The 21,709-nt window shown below is 42.9% G+C and overlaps 1 protein-coding gene across 5 annotated transcripts in view; it reads left to right on the top strand.

Annotated features, from left to right (window-relative positions):
* ABLIM3 (actin binding LIM protein family member 3) overlaps positions 1-21,709 on the top strand; it is a 144,985-nt gene that overhangs the window by 26,165 nt on the left and 97,111 nt on the right. For all 5 annotated transcript variants that reach the window (XM_060008574.1, XM_060008578.1, XM_060008575.1 and 2 more), the window contains exon 3: positions 15,745-15,882. In XM_060008574.1, the coding sequence (XP_059864557.1) occupies positions 15,745-15,882 (138 nt within the window). The remainder of the gene's footprint in view (positions 1-15,744; positions 15,883-21,709) is intronic.

Raw genomic sequence — 21,709 nt, 5'->3', positions numbered from 1 at the left:
AGGCCAACGAAGAGTTTCAGGGCTCATCACACTGAAGGACTGACTTTGGTTTGGGCAAGTGACACCATCACAAGCCAGCTCTGCAATGTCACGGTTACATTGCTCAGAATACACTAGAGGGACTTCCCTGGTGGCGCAGTGGTTAAGAATCCACCTGCCAATGCAGGGGACACGGGTTCGAGCCCTGGTCCAGGAATATCCCACATGCTGCGGAGCAACTAAGCCCGTGAGCCACAACTACTGAGCCTGTGCTCTAGAGCCCGCAAGCCACAACTACTGAAGCCCGTGTGCCTAGAGCCTGTGCTCCTCAACAAGAGAAGCCACCGCAATGAGAAGCCCGCGCACTGCTACGAAGAGTAGCCCCCGCTCGACACAACTAGAGAAAGCCCGTGAGCAGCAACAAAGACCCAACCCAGCCAAAAATAAAAAAAAATAAAATAAAAAAAAGAATACACTAGAGAGAGAGAGAGAGAGAGAGAAGAGAGAGAGAGGAAACACTTCTGCTCGTCTCTTTGTCTGCATAGCCACCTGTGATATTGATCTCTGCCTGAAGGAGGGTGACTAATAATAGACCAGAAACAGCTCTTCCTAAAAGAAATGACCATCTGCCAGGGCTGAGTGAATTAAACGTGTGTTTAATATAGCTGTATTAGGACATTATTTCAATGCCAATTGACTTTTTTAAACATTTGTGAAGGTTGGCAAACATATCATAGAAAATATATTTTGTAGTACTCAGAAGAATATTGGCACATTGTCTCTGACAGCACTTTGATACAAGTTAATGTATCAGGATTTCTAAAATTCTCATCTCAGTGCCAAAAATTGTGTGAGTCTTCTAGTCCCTGACCCGAGGGTCTCAGCCTTTAAAGACTCTCCAGAGGAACTTGTTTAAATTTTAAAGTCTGACTCAGTAGGTCTGTTGTTGGGCCTAGGAATCTGCATTTTGGCAATCCATGCCCATCTCCGCCGACCCCCCAACCCCAGGGGATTCTGAAGCAGGTGGTTAGCCAGTCACGTTGAGAAACACTCATGCAGCAAAAAGCACCACGAAGGGGCTTCCCTGGTGGCACAGTGGTTAAGAATCCACCTGCCAATGCAGGGGACACGGGTTCGAGCCCTGGTCAGGGAAGATCCCACATGCCGCGGAGGAACTAAGCCCATGCACCACAGCTACTGAGCCCACGTGCCACAACTACTGAAGCCCACGCGCCTAGAGCCTGTGCTCCGCAACAAGAAAAGCCACTGCAGTGAGAAGCCCGCGCACCGCAACGAAGAGTAGCTCCTGCTCACCGCAACTAGAGAAAGCCTGCATGCAGCAACGAAGACCCAACGCAGCCAAAAATAAATAAATAAAATAAAATAATTTTTTAAAAAAATGGCGCCATGAAGGAATTTGTTCCAGTTTCACTTCCACCACTGACTTCTGCTGTAAGACCGCTTCGTCTCACCCCATCCCTGCTTGGCTAACTTTGTTCATATCCAGAGTGGCTCCAGGAGGCTTTCCCTGATGGCCCGGATGACCCCATAGCATAGCCTTGGTTCCATAGAGTGCCTGCAGCAACAAGAGAGCCCCCAACTAAAAGTGGCTTAAACAATCTAGACACATCTGTTTTACAGAACAGCATGTCCAAAGAGGGGCAGATCCAAGGCAGGTTAATTCAGAGGTTTAGCATCATCTGCAAACCCCCAGATTCTTTCTATCTTGGGTGGCTCCCCTTAGAGTTCATCATGGGCACCAGTGCTGCAGTTCCAGCATCCCAAGTAGACAACCTCCAGAGGCCAAGAAGAGTGAAGAAAACCTTCCCAGGACTCCACAGCCCCACCTGATCTCTCCTCATGTCTCATTGGCCGGGAGTGTATCACATGCCTTTGCCTAAGTCAATCCGTTGGCAAAGGAATGAGAAGACTAGAATCAGTTGTCACCAATCAAGATTCCTTCTCTAAGTCCAGGAAAGGTCACAACCATTCCTGAAAGACATGGCTGCTCAGGGGAGGATAAACAAAAATGGGTTTCCCCCAAAAGAGAGAGGTTCTCTTAGCAGATGAAGAGAGGAATAGCTATTGGGAAGGCTTCAATCATGTCTGCTATAATCATCCTCCTCTCTTGAAGCACTTTTCCCACCGTTTCCCCTGCTGGAGAGTGAGTCACGTGAGGGCAGGGACGAGGTCCACCTGGTCCATCGTGTCCTCAGCAAGATGCTGTGGGCCATGTTTAGCTACATGAGGTCCAGCATGAAGTGGTCCTGGAATGTCTGTTTAATTTAAATTGATAGCAGATTATGATTTAGATGGAAATTGAGGACATAAAGTAATTTGTTGCAATTGATGAAACCCCAACTCAAACTGACTCATTTTTTTTTAAAGGAGCTGAGCTATATAGGTTTGTATAATTGGGAAGTTCAGAAGCACAGTGGCTTCAGGCCCATCTTGATCCACAGACTCAACTGATGCATTCAGGGACCGGTTCATTCTCTCTCCATCTGAATGATGCTTTCTCTCAACCGGAGGATAGGATGGGGCCAGGGGTCTTAGACTGACTCCTCCTGGCTTAGCAAGCCAGATGGCTTCTGCAAAAGCTCCTGTAGAAAAACTCCAGAGAGGATTAGGTCACGTGCCTGCCAATCACATGGAAAGAAGATTGGGGTTGCCTGGGTGGCCAGACCCGTGCTCCTTTCTAATCTGTGTTGGAATAGGTTCAGCCCACCTAAAACCCACAGATTGGGTTCCCCATGGGAAAGAGAGGTTATATTGCCAGAAGAAGCAGAGAGCAGATGCTGAAGAGGCAAAACAACAGATGTCCACTACATTTATGGATGAAAAAAAGCAGTTTGCAGGGCATGATACATGGGCCAAACCGTAATTGAGAACTACTTGCTGATACACACAGAACGTAACTATTTTCCCCTCCTACCCTGGCCCCTACAAATTCAGTTTGAAACTTTGAATGAAGCTTTGTGTCCTAAAGATAAAAAAGCAGCTTTTGTTTGTTGATTTTTAGGGAGGATCTTTATTTTTATTAATTTTTTTATCTCAAAAGAAAGTGTATTCTTTGTCTTTCCTCCTATTATCTTTTGGTCTTTTATTTCTCTCTTTTTCTCGGTTACTGTGTATCTTGACTTCTTTGACCCACATATCATATATCAACAACCTACTAAAAAATATAGAAATGACATCTTTTCATGGTGCTTTCTCCAAGTTTTTTCTTTCTCTCTCTTCCCCCAATCAGAAATAATTCATAAAAATCTTAGCATTTCATGTATCTCTCTGATTTTTGTATCTTTCTCATCCTTTAACAACTTGTACCTTAGACTGTAGCATTTAGGGATATATTTTATTCATTTATTCATTTGGCAAGTACAAATTGAGTGCCTCCTAGTAGCAAGTGCTGGGTTTAGCATTAGAGATACAATTTTTTTTTAAATCTCCCCTACTCCATCCCGGAATTTCCTGTGGAATAGATTTGTTTACTTAATCTTTACATTTCCACAATATTTAGCTTCATTTGTTAATTGTTACAACTATCATTATTATTATTATAGCAAACTTTGACTTAGCATGTAAGAACATACCAGACAATGTGCTTGGAATTTTATGTATATTATTTCTCCTTTCAAAAATTCTGAAAGGTAAATACTATTATCCCCATTTTACAGATGGGGAAACTAAGGCCCAGTGATACAGCACCTTGCCCAATATCATACAACCTGGATTTGAACCCGGATCTGACAGGTTCCAGAGCCTCTTCTCTCTCCAGCTCACAGAAACTACTCCATAAATGCCCCATAGAGCAATGAAAATTTGCTTGTTTTTCTGTGAAAGTTAGGGTTTGATACAGCACCTTGCAGGATGGACTCTGAGTTGTGAATCCTATAATGAGGATAAATCTGAAGGGGGCCCACTCTTCATCCTAAATCTTCTTGTGATCACTGGCAAACATCTTTGAGACTATGTCCATTTGTCCCCAACCCATATATCCACAATTTCAAATACATCTCTTTGAAGGGCCTTGGTTTCTTCATTGGCAAGACTGTAAGGCTTGTTGTAAATCAGGAATGCCTAATAGAACATTCTACAATAATGAAAACATTTTTTTTTTCTGTGTTATCCAAAAGAGTTCCCACTAGCCACACGTAGCTATTGAGTACTTGAAATGTGGCAAGTGTGGCTGAGGAACTGAATTTTAACTTTTTAATATTTTAACGAATTTTAATTTGAATAGTTATATATAACTAATGGCTACCGTAGTGGACGATGCAAACCTAGAATAATTTTTATCATTCTTTTCACTTCTGATAATATACATATTATTGGGTTGCAAACAACATTTTTTAATTAAATGGCATAAAGTATTGAAATGGAAAGGAATAGAAAAAGGAAAGAAAATATCAGTACCTATTACATGTACTAAGAATAAGTTTTGTTTGAGAAACATTTGTGTCACATATTTGTGTACTGGGTCATTTTGCAAAATGAATTGTTTCCAGTGGGTCATGGTTAAAAAAAAGTTTGGAAACCTCTGTTTGTCCCTGAGTAATGTCACCGAGGCCTTGAGAGTAACATGCTTATATGGTGCTCCCTTGTCCAGCCTGGGGCTCTGCAAGACCTCATTTCAGAAATAATTCTGTTCTTCCAGATCCTACAGGCATGTGGTGGGCATGTGACTTCTCTCGATGGTAATTGGAAATGACTTTGTGGTCATCTATCTGTCTGGATGCAGAGATCCCAAACAGGTGGCCCACAGGCAGAATCCAGCTCCCACAGACAGGCCTCTTTGGGACCTTGATGTGTTTTTGCAAGACAATAATCCGCTGAGGCTGGGTAGCAACTTCCCCTTCCCGTGGCCCAGTTTCTCCAGTTTGGTCCCCTTGGGTGGATTTTTCACTGACTTTACCTGCCTGGCCCCTGAGGTATTTTGTGTTGCAACTCTGTTAATAGGTATAGACTATTGGATCTGAAAGGAAACTGAGAGATCACAGAATGCAACCCTTTCACTTTATAGTTGGGAAAACAGTGACCCAGAATTGGGGAGTTCCCTGCCTGAGACCTCACCAAAAGGTCTCTTAATGGCAGAGTAAAGACTAGAAGGAAGTGGTTCCCTCTGACAGGCAAGAACCAGATATTAAGAGAAATCTTAGGAGGAGAGAAAGAGAGAGGGAGGGAGGGAGGAGGGAGGGAGGGAGAGAGAGGAGAGAGAGAGAGAGATGAAGAAAAAACAAGGAAAGAAGGTAGGAGGGAGCGAGGGAGGGAGGGAGATAAAGAAAGAAGGAAAAAGAAAGGGTGGGAGGGAGGAAGGGAGGGAGGAGGGTGGAGAGGAAGGAGATGGGGTATAGTGGAATGATAGTAAGCCATCCTCTCAGCCCTGGGGAAGAGAGGGCCTGACCAGCGGGTCAGATTTCTGCAAGGGGAGCCCCTCTGGTGGTATAATCATGCTGGAGGGGCTTCTAGTGAGTGGATGACTGCAGAGGCCATGGGGGGAGCCTGTAGAACTTTGAGCAATGGGATAAGCACTTTAGACACCAAAATGGGGGCTGGGGGGAGGTGTCTGGTCTCCAGGAGACCCGCACCTTCTCAGAATTGAGGCTGCGTGGGCTGGCTTTGAGAATTCCCTGACTTGTGTCACCTACAGCTCATTTTGACCTGCCCTGCAAGCTGTCATTGATCTGAAACAAGGCATTTTCCTGCTAGTCCTGGTGGGGCCAGCATGATGGGGACCCTGAGCGAGTTTCTCCTTTCTCTGAGCCTCAGGGCTGTATCTGTGAAGGTGGGAATGTGGATGAGATGGGACAGGAGGTGCCCTGGGGACTACCTTGGGGAGAGAGGGGTCACAAGTAGGTGGCACACCAGGCCCTACCCCAGGGCAGTCACAGCACCTCTGGAGCCCTAGGCCCCTAGGCGGGGATCACAGCGCCATGCCTTCAAGGCCTGGCAGCGCAGGAGAGAAGCTGGCCAGAGGTGAGGCAAAAGGAAGACTCAGGAACAACTGTGCTCTGGAAGGATTTAAGAACAAACACCAGGCCTCCCAAGTAAAGGTGTCTGGGAGCCACATCCAATGCCAGCAACCCTGGTGTGAGGGATTTCCCTGAGTGACCACCAGGCCATCATGTGTTTGCATTCCAAGCATGGTTTGCAATGGAATCAGTATAACCTAGAGGCCATCTCATCATTTCAATAAAGGATTCATAGCTTTGAAAAAAAAGAGGGAAACCTCTAGACATACAGATGTTTTCTACACGCTCTCTGCTCTGATACTGAAAATCTGTAAGTTAAGGGGAACCCGGGTGACAGCTGCTATTCCTTGGATTTCCCCACAACATATCAGAGATTGATGGCCTGCCAGAGTCTCAGGAAGCAAACATTGTATAAGTATTAAAACCTCTGGCCCAGAGGCCAAGGGACTGAGTCACTCAAAGCACAAAGACAATTGCTGGCTTCCTGAAGTTCCTCTATTTCCAACACGGTTTCCAGAGCCCCAGACGAAACCCAAATAGTAGTTTTCAGATAAGGAAAAGGTGGAAAGGGTGCCACAAGGCCTCAGTGTGGGGCAGCACTGTTCTCCCTGTTAGGGATACCTGGCCAGGTCTCCTTTCCCTCAGGAGATGCTGAGCAAAGGATACCCTGCTGGAGATGCCCCGAGGAGAGGAGAGAAAACTGAGCCTCTCCTAGTCCTACCGATGCCTGGTTAGGCATCTAACATGTACGTGTGGTGTGACTTCAGGCAGATTAGTTAACCTCTCTATGCCTCAGATTCCCCATACACAAAATACAAAATATATAAAATAGATCATATGGTGTCTGTCTCATGGAGTGGTTGTGAGAATTAAATGAGATGGTAGGTATGAAGCTCAGGGCCCGGCACATAGTAATTGCCTAATTCATGTTAGCTGTTAGCTATTTTTACAGCTCCCAGAGTCTCTGACTGGGGGCTTGGTAAAGGTATCGAGGGACAGAGTCAGCAGTGACAAGAGAATTGGTGTTAATTGACAGGAGCCACTCCAAAGTGGGAAAAATGCCAAGGCTGGTAGACACCTTGGGATTTTTCCCCTTCTCCATCAAATCTTGTCTATTCCTCAGTCATTCTTACACAGCTCTGTATATTATATTCCTAAAACCCCATGACCAAGTGTAGCAAGATGATAGTTTTGAAATATTCACTGACATTTCCCTCTCCCAGCCCTCCTGAGCCTTCCCTCTCTTCAGGGAGCGAGGCCTCAGGGCCTGGATGGGCAGCAGAAAGCAGAGACAAAAGGGGTCTCTTCCTGGCTTTTGGATTTCGGAGGTCTGTGCCCTTAGATCAGGAAGGATTTATCTCAAAGTCAAATGTTCTAGAGAAACCGTAAATTAGGGAGGGCAGAAAGGGCTCCTTTACTCACAGCTAACAAACTTCATTGCCTGGCTCACAGGTGGGGAGGAGAATCTCAAAGAAGTGAGAACACGGGTCTCATTGAGTCCTTAGAAAGAGACCCTGTGCACCTGCCCTCTGAGCCAAGGCGGCGACACGAGCCCCAGTGAACAGGACGGGGTGGGGGAGCAGAGGGCCAAACTCACCGAAACTTAGTTTCTGCTTGTCTTGAAATAGGAACCAAGTTGAGTTATAAGAAAGAAATGAGTTTGTTTTTGTCTTATCTTAAAGTGGTTGATTGAATTCAATTGGAAGTATACAGTTTTGAGTTTTTTACAATGAGATTAATATAGAAAAAAAGTGAAAAGTTAATTCTATGACATTACACCCGGGTCGACTTTCTGAATTTGCAAAATGAGTAACGAGTATGCAGTTCTCATTTTATCAAGTGACTGCACTAACGAGTGAGAAATACATCAATCCCTTTGTGGACCTCAGCTCAGATTTCCTGGCCCATGATGCTCATCCTGGGGAAGGCCGTCTGGGTCTAGCCCAGGTCCTCTCTGCTGTAGCGGTAGCGTGGCAGCTGGCTGTTAAGCAAGAGCAGTCTGTCTGGCCAAGAGCGTGCAGTTCTGACACATGTCCTGACAACACGTTGCTGAGGAAGGCGGCACGAGCCATGTTGCCAGCTGCACGCCATGACCATGGTACACGCTGTGGAGCCTGGCAGAGGGAGGCTATGGAGGAGTTTCTGTTGCAGCAAAGGTTTTACAACATCGTCTTGGGGTGACAGACTGTTTTACTGACCTGCTGACATGAGAAACTGTGGCCAGGCCGGGGCCATCTGTGAGGTTCCCAGAGAGCGCCTGCTTCTGCTCTGCTGCAGCTGCCAGCACCTGCAGAGCCTGCCTGTCTCAGGGCACCCAGATGCCCACCTGTCAGGCTGTCCCTGCCCATGCCAGGGAAGCCGCTCAAGGCTGATAGCCCCTGGCCCCGGGGCAGCAATCACAGTTTCCTCATCGTCTGCCAGAGCGGCTGATTTACTGTTCCCAGTTTCCTGGTCTGTATGTTAGTACCCTCCATCATTATTCTTAAATCTTTGTAAAATTCATGTGTGTGTGTGTGTGTGTGTGTGTGTGTGTGTGTGTGTGTGTGTGTGTGTATTCAACTGGGCAATGGATGATTACTGTTGAGGGAAAAAAATTAGATACCCTTTTTGCCCACCCCCCAGAGCCTACTTTCTCCCCAGAGGTAGCCACTGTTGGCTCTTCTGCATGGCAGGCAGTAGGGCTTAGTGGAGCACAGGTTCTAGAGTCAGACTTCCTGGGTCCAGATCCTGCCTCTGCCATTTACTAACCGTGTAACCTTGGACAAATGACCTCAGTTTTCTGGGTCTCCATTTCCTCATCTGAAAAATAAAGATGATAATAATAATAGCTCCTCCTGAATTATGAAAACTCAGTAAGATGACATATGTAAATTGCTGAGCACAGTTCCTAATGGAATAATAATATCTGTTATTATCCTCCCAGACTTTCCCTTATGCATTTACCCCTCTAGTTTCTTCATGCATGTCTTCCATTCCAAACTCTCTCCTATGCTTCTGCATCTTGGAACACTGATCCCCAGCCCACCTGTTGTAATGTTAAACCTCAGCTCTAAGAGTCTGGTTCCAGGTATTCACATGAGGAGCATAGATGTAATGACACAATGAGATGACACATGTGTGACCCTTTGGGGTTACCAGAAGCAGCTCTCACCGTCTTCCTATCAGAGTTTTCAGAAAACAAATTACTCACTTATTCAAAGTATGCACAGACAACAAGCACGCTAACACATCCCCCTGGAAACAGCAGATGTGCCCAAAATACACCACCCCAGGAAAACATAGATCATAGCCTCTCATTCCCACAACAGGAAACACCCAATTCACACATTCCTCTGCAGGATATATCAAAAGCATGTCAGCCACCCACCTCTGCAGCTCAAACCTATAAACAGAGAGAGTTTGGAGATGGGGGAGAAAAAAGGAGGTTGCTTTTGGTGGAATGGGCTGCAGCCAAGGGCATTTTTCTTGACAGCAGGGAGGGAAAACCAGAAAACCTTTGCCCAAGCTGGACTGGTCCAAAAACGGATCTGACAATGTTCAAGCAAAGCTCAGTGGCAAGCTGGTAGGGGTAGTAATTTAGAAAGAACTCTTGCATTGAGTAGGAGGTAGGGGTACATGGCTTTGAAGATTCTTTAATATTAACTATTGCTTATACTTATGGAGCCCAAGTGACATGCCAGGCAGTGTACTAAACACTTTTATATTGCTTAGGTAATTTCATACTCACAAATGACCGGAGTTATTCCCACTCTAGAGATGAGCAAACTAAGACTGGTCTCACATAAATTGGCCAAGTGGCAGGGCTGCAACACAAACGCAGCCCTCCTGACTCCAGCATCTACACCCTTGACCTCTGTGCCGTGAGCTTCTTCGCACCGCTTCCCACACAGAGATCCCGCATCTCGGTGGTCTTACACAGGAAACAGGATCAGTGCCGTGTGTTCTGATTCAACTCCAAAATCAAATTGAAGGGCCTGTTTCTGAACTACCAGATAACTCTTATAGCCAGACCCCACCCTAACCTTTCAGACGGATAGCTTTCTACCTGTGAAATGCCTGGATCCTCACTTGCGTCTCCTCCTGGGTCTTTAGCGAATACCTGTGAACACACTAAGGGTACTCTGGGAGCTGGCGGCATGTGACAGCTGCTGTACCCGGTTGTTTTCCTGGGCCCCAGGCTGTTGAGAGCTCATTGCTGAACCGGTTGATGCTCTGCTTGATGTTTCACTGTTCAGACAGAAGCTCCACTGTTTTTATTACACTTCCAGCCAATTATTCACAGTTGTTATACTGTCTCCACATCAGTTTTGTCACTCTTTTAATTATACCCCACCCTTGCATAGGTGCTTCTACCTTTTAAAGACTATTTTATAAAGACGACTCAATTAGGATGTGGGAACACTTTTATCTACAAGGTTAAGTGACCCTCAGAAGAGGAAAAAACATGGTGCAGGCACTACATCAGTAAAGAGAACATAACTTAGGTCGCATTGTTTTTGAGAGAGGAATCATGCCATTATCTGCTTTTAAGAGAGACTAATAAATCTGATAAGATACAGCACAGTCTAGTTTAAAAGCGGGAGAAAGTTAATGGAGAAAAGAAAGGATGGAGGGAAAGAAAGATGTACAGCAAAGGACACACAGAGACAGAACCAGTTTTCAGTTGGAGGAAATTTTATAAATCATTTTGTCCAATCTCCTTGGTGACTAAGGACGGAATTGAGGCCAGAGAAGTTACAGGATTTGCCCAATCCTGTATAAAACTAGGTGACTGCAGAGAGGATATCCCCAGCACTACCCATCAGAGAGAGAAACACAAGCTGAGGAACGACAGAGGGAGAGAGGAACGGCCAGGTAGAGGAACTGGATGCTGAATTTGTTTCCTGCTATTGTTCAACTCTCGTGCTCCTTTTAACTTCAGAGGGGCCAGTAACCCCTCCCCTTCCAATATGTTGTTTTGTTCCAGCAGTTTTAAATTATCTTGGTAACATTTGGGGAAGAGCTTTACTTGCAAATTTAGTTGTGGAATTAAGATGTATTTTCTCATCTTTAGAACACTAAAGATTTGGTAAGCATGTAGAAGAATACTTAATGTTTCAGACCCTTAATTTATTATTATTATTATTATTATTATTATTATTTGGCCTTACGCGGGCCTCTCACTGCTGCGGCCTCTCCCGCCGCGGAGCACAGGCTCCGGACGCGCAGGCTCAGCGGCCATGGCTCACGGGCCCAGCCGCTCCACGGCACGTGGGATCTTCCCGGACCGGGGCACGAACCCGTATCCCCTGCATCGGCAGGCGGACTCTCAACCACTGTGCCACCAGGGAAGCCCCAGACCCTTAATTTTTAATCTCATAGTCATTGACCAGCTGATTTTCTTTCTTAAAAAATTGTACTGGGGACTTCCCTGGTGGCACAGTGGTTAAGAATCCGCCTGCCAATGCAGGGGACATGGGTTCAAGCCCTGGTCCAGGAAGATCCCACATGCCGCGGAGCAACTAAGCCCGTGCGCCACAACTACTGAGCCTGCGCTCTAGAGCCCACGAGCCGCAACTACGGAGCCCACATGCCACAACTACTGAAGCCTGCGTGCCTAGAGCCCATGCTCCACAGCAAGAGAAGCCACTGCAATGAGAAGCCCGCGCACTGCAACGAAGAGTAGCCCCCACTCTCAACAACTAGAGAAAGCCCATGTGCAGCAGGGAAGACCCAGTGCAGCCAAAAATTAAATAAATGAATAAATAAATTTATTTTTAAAAAGTATACTGATAGCCATTGTCAACTGATTATCTTGCTTTTATTCTTGGAAAGATTAAGATTGTTCAGTCTTACAGTACCTGAAAAATTGTCCTTTTAAAAAACAATCAGTATTTATTTCACTGCGCAGAACCTTTTGTCTCCAGATCAAATTCAGGATGGGTGAATGTGTGTGTAACTGGTTCTTAATGCAAATTATTTTTAAATACAATTTTTAAACTCTTCAGGGATAAAAAGAAATAACTTAAGTCTGAGGTGGTATTCCCAAATTAATTCATACATGTTATTTTTGTATAAATAGGATTCAACCAAGTTTAATTTCTTCATTCTTAATGCAAGTTCCATTTGTGAAACTATAAGGCTATCGTGTCCACTATGGCAACAACTAGTCACATGTGGCTATTGCAATGTAAATTTGTGTTAATTAAAATTAAATTAAAATTTCAGTAGCTCAGTCACACTAGCCACATTTCAAGTGCCCAATAGCCACATTTCACGTGCCCAATAGCCACATATGGCTAGTGATTATTATATTGGACAGCGTAGATATAGAACATTTCCATATCTCAGAAAATTCTATTGGACATCACCGCTTAAGGACTAGTAACTGGGAATGACTCTCCTGGGTACACTTTTTGGCCAACTAACATGAAACAGAAGCCAGAGGTTCCTTGCGTGCGTTTTAGAAATATAGCACATGACCCATATGTCTAAACTTGGTAACTTCATGGATTATTTCACAAGTGAGAAGAGCTAATGTCCTTTGAGGCTTTGAAGAACGAATGTCCTGCTTTCAAATGTTGCTCTCAAGGATAGGCAGTTCCTAACACAAAGCAGTCTAAAACTTCATGTATAAGTCAGTTTGGAATTCAAAAGACATTTGCCCATAGATAAATATTGTAAATCACATGACTGAATTTTAGTACTTTGAGATAAAAATTAATGGAAATAATAACCAGCAGAAAATCAACAGTAAAATTTTAGAGTTTCAGAGGGTGTTATAGATTGGAGGGAAGAGATATCACCGCACCACCACCCCCATACACACACACAATAAGGTTAGATTAAGTTGCTGACTTAACTGAGAATACAAAATCTTACTGAAAATGAGGTGGCTTCCAGGGCAAGAGCAGATGTGGCATATCTCAGTGGAGCTTCCCGTGATCCCCAGAGTTCCTGTTGGCACTGTCTGGATGAGGAAAGGTCTTCACATGTCCGTAAGCTGAAATCATGCTACACCGTTGACCTTTTATAGTCACGGCTTACATCAGCAATCTCGAAGAACTCACACCAACAATGCATACATTTCTGTTTATGGGACTATTTATAAACGTCAGACATTTGTGGACTCTGGTCACAGTCAGCATCACCATAACAGCACCCTCATCCTGAAGGGAGCAGTAGAGTTAGGGCTGGGAGCCCATGGGTACCCTGCCCCAGAAAGTCTGTTTTCCCAATCCATCCCCTCACTCTGATTTTATGGCTTTTTATTTGAATGGTTCAAAGATTAAGTTTTGACTGAAAACCATGATCACTAATCCATCTCCCCAGAAAATCAAATTAGAAAAATTTAATTGATCTTGCTGGTTCTTGAACAATAAGGTGGGATCAATTAGAAGAGGTAGATGAAAGTTTGCGTAGTGATTCTGGAGGGACTTTGGATACTTTCAAGAGCTCTCATTATTGATGGTGATTATACTATTCCTATTTTATTTTCAGACTCACAGCTTTGTTTCCCTTAGCGGTAGTAGATCATTACACTGCTCATATAAATAGAATCTATATTTTTCTCCAAAATTGGGGGGAGGGGGGAGACAGGAGAGTGAAATATATTCCAGGGGACATTAAGCAGGAATCAGAAAAAGAAGCAAAGGAGACAGGACTAAGGAGAATGTTTGTGGATATTCTGGGGGTGGAGAAAGATTGCTCTGAGCTCTGGGGAGGATGTGATGGTCATGATACCGGTGGAGCACTGGATACATTTGTGGAGCACTTCATGCACGTTTTGAAATGCTTTACATGTATCAACCCATTTACTGAGTTAATTAATATTTTAGTTAACTAGCTAACTCATTTAACTTTTGTCTTAAATTTAAGACAGAAAAAAACAAAACTTAAGGGACATGAACTCCTTGAGAGAAAGACTGTAAGAAAGGTATTATTCTCCCACCTCAGATAGCAAAGTTTTCAGCAATAGTAGTTTCAGGGCTAAGCAACCAGCTCTTTGCCCTACCGTGCACTTATGATTCAAGATGTGGGAGGTAATCGAAAGTCCTGCTTTCCTGTTCCTTGACTTTAAAAGGAGGAGGGTGGATGAGATCAGTTATGGAGATCATCTTTGAGAATCTGAAAAAAGCTGTAGGATAATGTATATAACACCAAATTTTATATTTCATTAGAGAGAAATATTAGATATCAGGTGTATCAGTCAGGTATGCTACAGTAACAAAAAAGTCTTAGAAGATATGCCATCAAATATTCCTCCTGGCTCATGATAGATGTTCGTCCTGGGTTAGCTTAGAGCTCTGCTCTAGGATTTCTCAGCCAGGGATCCAAGCTGAGGCATCCTGCACACCATCTGGGGGTACCACTGGCTGCTGGGCTATGGGAAGGCAATATGGCAGATACCATACTGGCTCCTAGGGCTTCCAGTTGGAAGTGACACACAATTTCCATCCATATTTCGTTGCCAAGCAAGACACCACATGCCAAGAATAAAAGATTGAAATTTCGGTGAACAGACACAACAGCTACCACACTAGGTCAAGAACCCTTGAACTAGGTGACCTCTAGGTTCCTTGGCAGTTCAAGGTTTCTGTGAGTCCAGGTTAACTTATATTATGCTTATTCAGAGTTTAGCCAGTAAGTCTACATGTCTAAATGCTAGATACCAATTCCCCTCCAATCAAGTGGTCATCCTTATAGTTAGGACAAAAGTGAGCCTTATCCTAATAGGGTATGAGCAGAAGTTTGTGGACTGTTGCTACAGCCCTGAGTAAAAATTGAGGAATTGAGTGGTTCTCTCCCTGGGGCCCCTAGGGACTTCCTCCAAGAGAGAAGATTGGGTTCCTCACTGGCAAAGTTATCTCAGCAGTTTATATATAATGCGGTTGGACCAGACAGCTATTAATATCCCTTCCAACCCTGAAATTTTATGTTCTAGACAGGTGCCTACTATTATTAAATGCTAGATGACCAGATTATAGAATGGTCAAGCAAAGTATATTTCAGGGAAAGGAAATCTAGAAAAGTAGCCATGAGAAAAATCTAAGCAAGAGATCAGTAGCCTCAAAAGGCAAGTATAGGTCTGCAGCATCATCAAATGCTGACCATAGCACTGCAGTCCCAGTGACTTCAGCCCCTTCATAGTCTCCACCAGCTCTCTCTTCTTAACTATACACATGTGACATTTTCTCAATGTTATGGAAAGTGCTGTTCAAAGGCAGTTGTAAGGTGAGTTGCCTCATCAACTTCCTTCCAACTACAGTGCCTCCCTTCATGCCTTTATAGAAAGTCAACTACCATTGTCCATCCTCATTTTATAGATGTATAAACTGAGGTGCCGAGAGGGACTGTATCTTGCTCAACAAAAAGGCCATTTGGAGGCAGAGTCAGCCACCCATTTCCTTGAGACCCAGGAGTCAATGGCAAGACCTAAATTCCCTTTGTTTGGGGCCTGGTATTGATCCAGAGATCTCCCAAGAAATAGTATTTCTGGATCATTTACCTTGAAATACTCAACTTCCTCTTTTATTTTTCTTCATTTGTGAATTTGGCCTCCGTTATTGCAAGAAAAGGTTATGCAAGTCTCTGCCTACTTAAGGAGATTTATGGACTCATATCTTAATGCCACTCACCTTCTAAAGATGTCTTAGCTTGGCATACTCAGCCTGATGATGTATTGAAGGTATTTTGCTAATCATTGTCACCCTTTCTGCTTTTTCTGCCAGTTAAGATTATAATCATTTCTTATGGCAGACTTTTTAAAGAATAAGGACCTTCTGGATGGTGATCTCTTTGTTTCTCTTTACAGTTCCTTATCAGCAGAATCCTTACAATCCCCGGGGCAGCTCCAGTGTCATCCAGTGCTATCGATGTGGAGACACCTGCAAAGGGGAGGTGGTTCGCGTCCACAATAACCATTTCCACATCAGATGCTTCACCTGTCAAGGTAGGAGGCCCAATCTCCCAACACCCTTCTCAGATTCCTTGCCATGCTCTCACCCCAGGACATGCCATGGGGCAGGCAGAACAGACACAGGCAATTGAGATACCTGCAAAGGCCTGAAATGACCTTCCTTGAGCCAGTAATGAGAATTCTCCCTTCAGCGGCATGGCGTGAAGAGGGAGGGTAGAGTGAGGGAAGCCGTGGGATATGGGGGGGGTGGGGGAGAAAGGGAGCCTGGTGACCCCAGAGTGGAAGCACTGACCCAGAAGGAAAAAGGCAATCCTGCAAGCTTATCTTACACATCTGAGAAGACTACTGGCTTGTGCCTATAAATCAGTTTGAGAGCCAATGAAAGAGCAAGCTGTCACGGCTAAAATTTGGCGTGGCTCTGACGTGAGTGTGACAATCCTCAGAGGTTAGGTTTCACAAGGGAGAAGGTACGTCTTGACTTCGGTAAGGTTTGCCATTTGGGAGCAGATGGATGCTGCGTTACCTCTAATTGTGACAGCTTACCCATGGCTAATTTATAAAACCTTAGCTCAACCCAGCTAAGCATTCCCAAAGGAAGAAGGCAGCAGGAAAAGAGGGACTCGGCTGAAGGAGCCCGGAGAGCCCGCTGGCCCAAACAGGACAACACTCCCTCCCCAGTGTCCCTGTCTAATGCCACTCCAGCCTCCACTTCCTGAACTTTGCTTCCAGGCTTCCTGTTCCACAGAGAATCCATTCTGATGTTGGATTGCTCTGTGAGTTTAGAAAATGTTTGACCTCAAACCTTTAACTTCCACTTGGTTTTAGATTTGTCCTCATGGGGTTTGATGAGCTCTTTGTGGTTGCTTTTCCCGGTGGCTGCCCTTCACATACTTGTAGCCAGGTCTGTCCCACATACACAGTTATATTGCAGGTCCTTAAACTGGGCCTCATCTGAAATGATTCCAACTTGTATAATCATCCTGAAGTCTTCTTCCTTGATCCGTTCTGGTTTGTCACTATCATCCCTAAAGCCTACTGCCCAAAACAGACCATACTTCTCGAGGTCTGCCAAATACAGCAAGGACTACATTTCTTTAATGTGACTGATATTGAATGAACTTCCCGAGAAGCCACTTCACACCACTGATGTATATTGAATTTAAGGTCAACTGAAACCCCCGATCTGTTCATTTTAGTATCTGCTACTGAACTTCAGCCTCATGTATCTGAGATTGACTTCCTCTGCCATCATTAAAGTTGCAAATTTCCTTCCCCAGGATCTAACTGGACTCTTCACTGAGCAAATAAATCTCATATTCATATTCCCTAATTTATTTATAGAAGCTTATATGGGGTATATTTTAACTGTGTGGCTTTTATTTCATTTTATTTTTTTAATTTTTATTTTATATTGGAGAATAGTTGATTTACAATGTTGTGTTACAGCAAAGGTGGAGAGCAAAGGGATTCAGTTCTACATATATATATATCTATTCTTTTTCAAATTCTTTTCCCATTTAGGTTATTACAGAATATATTTTTAATACATCTTTATTGGAGTATAATTGCTTCATAGTACTGTGTTAGTTTCTGTTGTACAACAAAGTGAATCAGCCATATGCATACATATATCTCCATATCCCCGCCCTCTCGAGCCTCCCTCCCACCCTCCCTATCCCACCCCCCCATCCCACCCCCTAGGTCGTCACAAAGCACCGAGCTGATCTCCCTGTGCTATGCGGCTGCTTCCCACTAGCTATCTATTTTACATTTGGTAGCGTATATATGTCGATGCCACTCTCTCACTTCGTCCCAGCTTACCCTTCCCCCTCCCTGTGTCCTCAAGTCCATTCCCTACATCTGCGTCTTTATTCCTGTCCTGCCCCTAGGTTCTTCAGAACCATTTTTTTTTTTTTTAGATTCCATATATATGTGTTACCATACAGTATTTGTTTTTCTCTTTCTGACTTACTTCACTATGTATGACAGACCCTAGGTCCATCCACCTCACTACAAATAACTCAATTTTGTTTCTTTTTATGGCTGAATAATATTCTATTGTATATATGTGCCACATCTTCTTTATCCATTCATCTGTCAATGGACATTGAGGTTGCTTCCATGTCTTGGCTATTGTAAATAGTGCTACAATCAACATTGTGGTACATGTCTCTTTTTGAATTATGTTTTTCTTAGGGTGTATGCCCAATAGTGGGATTGCTGAGTCATGTGGTATTTCCATTTTTAGTTTTTTAAGGAACCTCCATACTGTTCTCCATAGTGGCTGTATAAATTTACATTCCCACCAACAGTGCAAGAGGGTTCCCTTTTCTCCACACCCTTTCCAGCATTTATTGTTTCTAGATTTTTTGATAATTCTGACTGGTGTCAGGTGATACCTCATTGTAGCTTTGATTTGCATTTCTCTAATAATTAGTGATGTTGAGCATCTTTTCATGTGCCTCTTGGCCATCTGTATGTCTTCTTTGGAGAAATGTCTATTTAGGTCTTCTGCTCATTTTTGGATTGCGTTGTTTGTTTTTTTGATATTGAGTTCCATGAGCTATTTGTGTATTTTGGAGATTAATCCTTTGTCAGTTGTTTCACGTGCAAATATTTTCTCCCATTCTGAGGGTTGTCTTTTCATCTTGTTTATGGTTTCCTTTGCTGTGCAAAAGCTTTTAAGTTTAATTAGGTCCAATTTGTTTATTTTTGTTTTTTATTTTCATTATTCTAGGAGGTGGGTCAAAAAAGATCTTGCTGTGGCTTATGTCAAAGAATGTTTTTCTTATGTTTTCCTCTAAGAGTTTTATAGTATCTGGTCTTACATTTAGGTCTTTAATCCATTTGGAGTTTATTTTTGTTTATGGTGTTATATAGTGTTCTAATTTCATTCTTCTACATGTAGCTGTCCAGTTTTCCCAGCACCACTTATTGAAGAGTCTGTCTTTTCTCTGTTGTATGTTCTTGCCTCCTTTTTTGTAAACTGGGTGACTATATTGCGTGGGTTTATCTCTGGGCTTTCTATCCTGTTCCATTGATCTATATTTCTATTTTTGTGCCAGTACCATACTGTCTTGATTACTATAGCTTTGTGGTATAGTTTGAAGTCGGGGAGCCTGATTCCTCCAGGTCTGTTTTTCTTTCTCAAGATTGCTTCAGCTATTCGGGGTCTTTTGTGTTTCCATACGAATTGTAACATTTCTTGTTCTAATTCTGTGAAGAATGCCATTGGTAGTTTGATAGGGACTGCACTGAATCTGTAGATTGCTTTGGGCAGTATAGTCATTTTTCACAGTGTTGATTCTTCCAATCCAAGAACATGGTATATTTCTGCATCTGTTTATGTCATCTTTGATTTCTTTTGTCAGTGTTTTATAGTTTTCTGAGTACAAATCTTTGGCCTCCTTAATTTATTTAGAAATAAATTCCTACTTATTTTATTCCTTTTGTTGCAATGATAAGTGGGGTTGTTTCCTTAATTTCTCTTTCTGATTTTTCGTTGTTAGTGTATAGGAATGCCAGAGATTTCTGTGCATTAATTTTGTGTCCTGCAACCTTACCAAGTTCACTGATTAGTTCTAGTTGTTTTCTGGTGGCATCTTTAGGATTTTCTATGTATAGTATCTGCAAACAGTGACAGTTTTACTTCTTCCTTTCCAATTTGTATTCCTTTTATTTCTTTTTCTTCTCTGATTGCTATGGCTAGGGCTTCCAAAACTATGTTGAATAAGAGTGGTGAGAGTGGACATCCTTGCCTTGTTCCTGATCTTAGTGGGAATGCTTTCAGTTTTTCATCACTGAGTATGATGTTTGCTGTGGGTTTGTCATATATGGTCTTTATTATGTTGCAGTAGGTTCCCTCTATGCCCGTTTTCTAGAGAGTTTCTATCATAAATGGGTGTTGAATTTTGTCAAAAGCTTTTTCTGCATCTATTGAGATGATCATATGGGTTTTTTTTGTTGTTGTTGTTTTGTTTGTTTGTTTTTTTGTGGTACGCAGGCCTCTCACTGTTGTGGCCTCTCCCATTGCAGAGCACAGGCTCCGGACACGCAGGCTTAACGGCCATGGCTCACGGGCCTAGCCGCTCCGCGGCACGTGGGATCTTCCAGGACACGAACCTGTGTCTGCTGCATCAGCAGGCGGACTCTCTACCACTGCGCCACCAGGGAAGCCTGATCATATGGTTTTTATTCCTTAATTTGTTAATATGGTGTATCACATTGATTGATTTGCATATGTTGACGAATCCTTGCATCCCTTGGATAAATCCCACTTGATCATAGTGTATGATCCTTCTCATATATTGTTGGATTCTGTTTGCTAGTATTTTTTGAGGATTTTTGCATCGATATTCATCAGTGATATTGGTCCATAATTTTCTTTTTTTGTGATATCTTTGTCTGGTTTTGGTATCAGGGTGACAGTGGCTTTGTAGAACATATTTGGTAGTGTTTCTCCTTCTGCAGTTTTTCGGAAGAATTCGAGAAGAATTATTGTCAGATCTTCCGTAAATGTTTGATAGAATTCCCCTGTGAAGCCATCTGGTCCTGGACTTCTGTTTGTTGGAAGATTTTTAATTACAGTTGCAATTTCATTAATTGGGATAGGGCTGTTTATATTTTCTAATTCTTCCAGGTTCAGTCTTGGAAAATTGTACCTTTCCAAGAATTTGTCCATTTCTTTGTGGTTGTCCATTTTATTGGCATATATATAGTTGTTTGTAGTAGTCTCTTATAATCCTTTGTATTTCTGCAATGTCAGTTGTGCTTTCACCTTTTTCATTTCTAATTTTATTGATTTGCATCCTCTCCCTTTTTTTCTTGATGAAGCTGGCTAACAGTTTATCAATTTTGTTTATCTTCTTAAAGAACCAGCTTTTAGTTTTACTGATCTTTGCTATTGTTTTCTTCATTTCTATTTCATTTATTTCTGCTCTGATCTTTATGATTTCTTTCCTTCTGCTGACTTTGGGTTTTCTTCGTTCTTCTTTCTCTAGTTGCTTTAGATGTAGGGTTAGATTGTTTATTTGAGATTTTCCTTGTTTCTTGAGGTGAGATTGAATTGCTACAAACTTCCTTCTTGGAACTACTTTTACTGCATCCCATAGGTTTTGGGTCATCATGCTTTTGTTGTCATTTGTTTCTAGGTATTTTTTGATTTCTTCTTTGATTTCTTCAGTGATCTCTTGGTTATTTAGTAGTGCACTGTTTAGCCACCATGTATTTGTGTTTTTTACAGTCTTTTTCCTGTAATTAATTTCCAGTATCTTAGCATTGTGGTCAGAAAAGATGCTTGATACGATTTCAATTTTCTTAAATTTTCCAAGGCTTGATTTGTAACCCAAGATGTCATCTATCCTGGAGAATGTTCTGTGTACACCTAGGAAGAAAGTGTATTCTGCCACTTTCAGGTGGAATGTTGTATAAATATCAATTAAATCTATCTGGTCTGTTGTGTCAATTAAAGCTTGTGTTTCCTTATTTATTTTCTGTTTGGATGATCTGTCCATTGGTGTAAGTGGGGTGTTAAATCCCCTACTATTATTGTGTTACTGTCGATTTCTCCTTTCATGGTTGTTAGCATTTGCCTTATGTATTGAGGTGTTCCTATGTTGGGTGCATAAACATTTATAGTTGTTACATCTTCTTCTTGGATTGATCCCTTTATCATTATGTAGTGTCCATCCTTATCTCTTGTAACAGTCTTTATTTTAAAGTCTGTTTTATCTTATATGAGTATTGCTACTCCAGCTTTCTTTTGATCTCCATTTGCATGGAGTATCTTTTTCCATCCCTTCAGTTTCAGTCTGTAGGTGTCCCTAGGTCTGAAGTGGGTCTCTTGTAGACAGCATATATA

Source organism: Delphinus delphis, chromosome 3 (genome assembly GCF_949987515.2).
Source record: "Delphinus delphis chromosome 3, mDelDel1.2, whole genome shotgun sequence".
Lineage (NCBI taxonomy): Eukaryota > Metazoa > Chordata > Mammalia > Artiodactyla > Delphinidae > Delphinus > Delphinus delphis.
The sequence above is the reverse complement of the archived record's forward strand: the minus strand, read 5'-3'. Positions and strand labels throughout refer to the sequence as shown.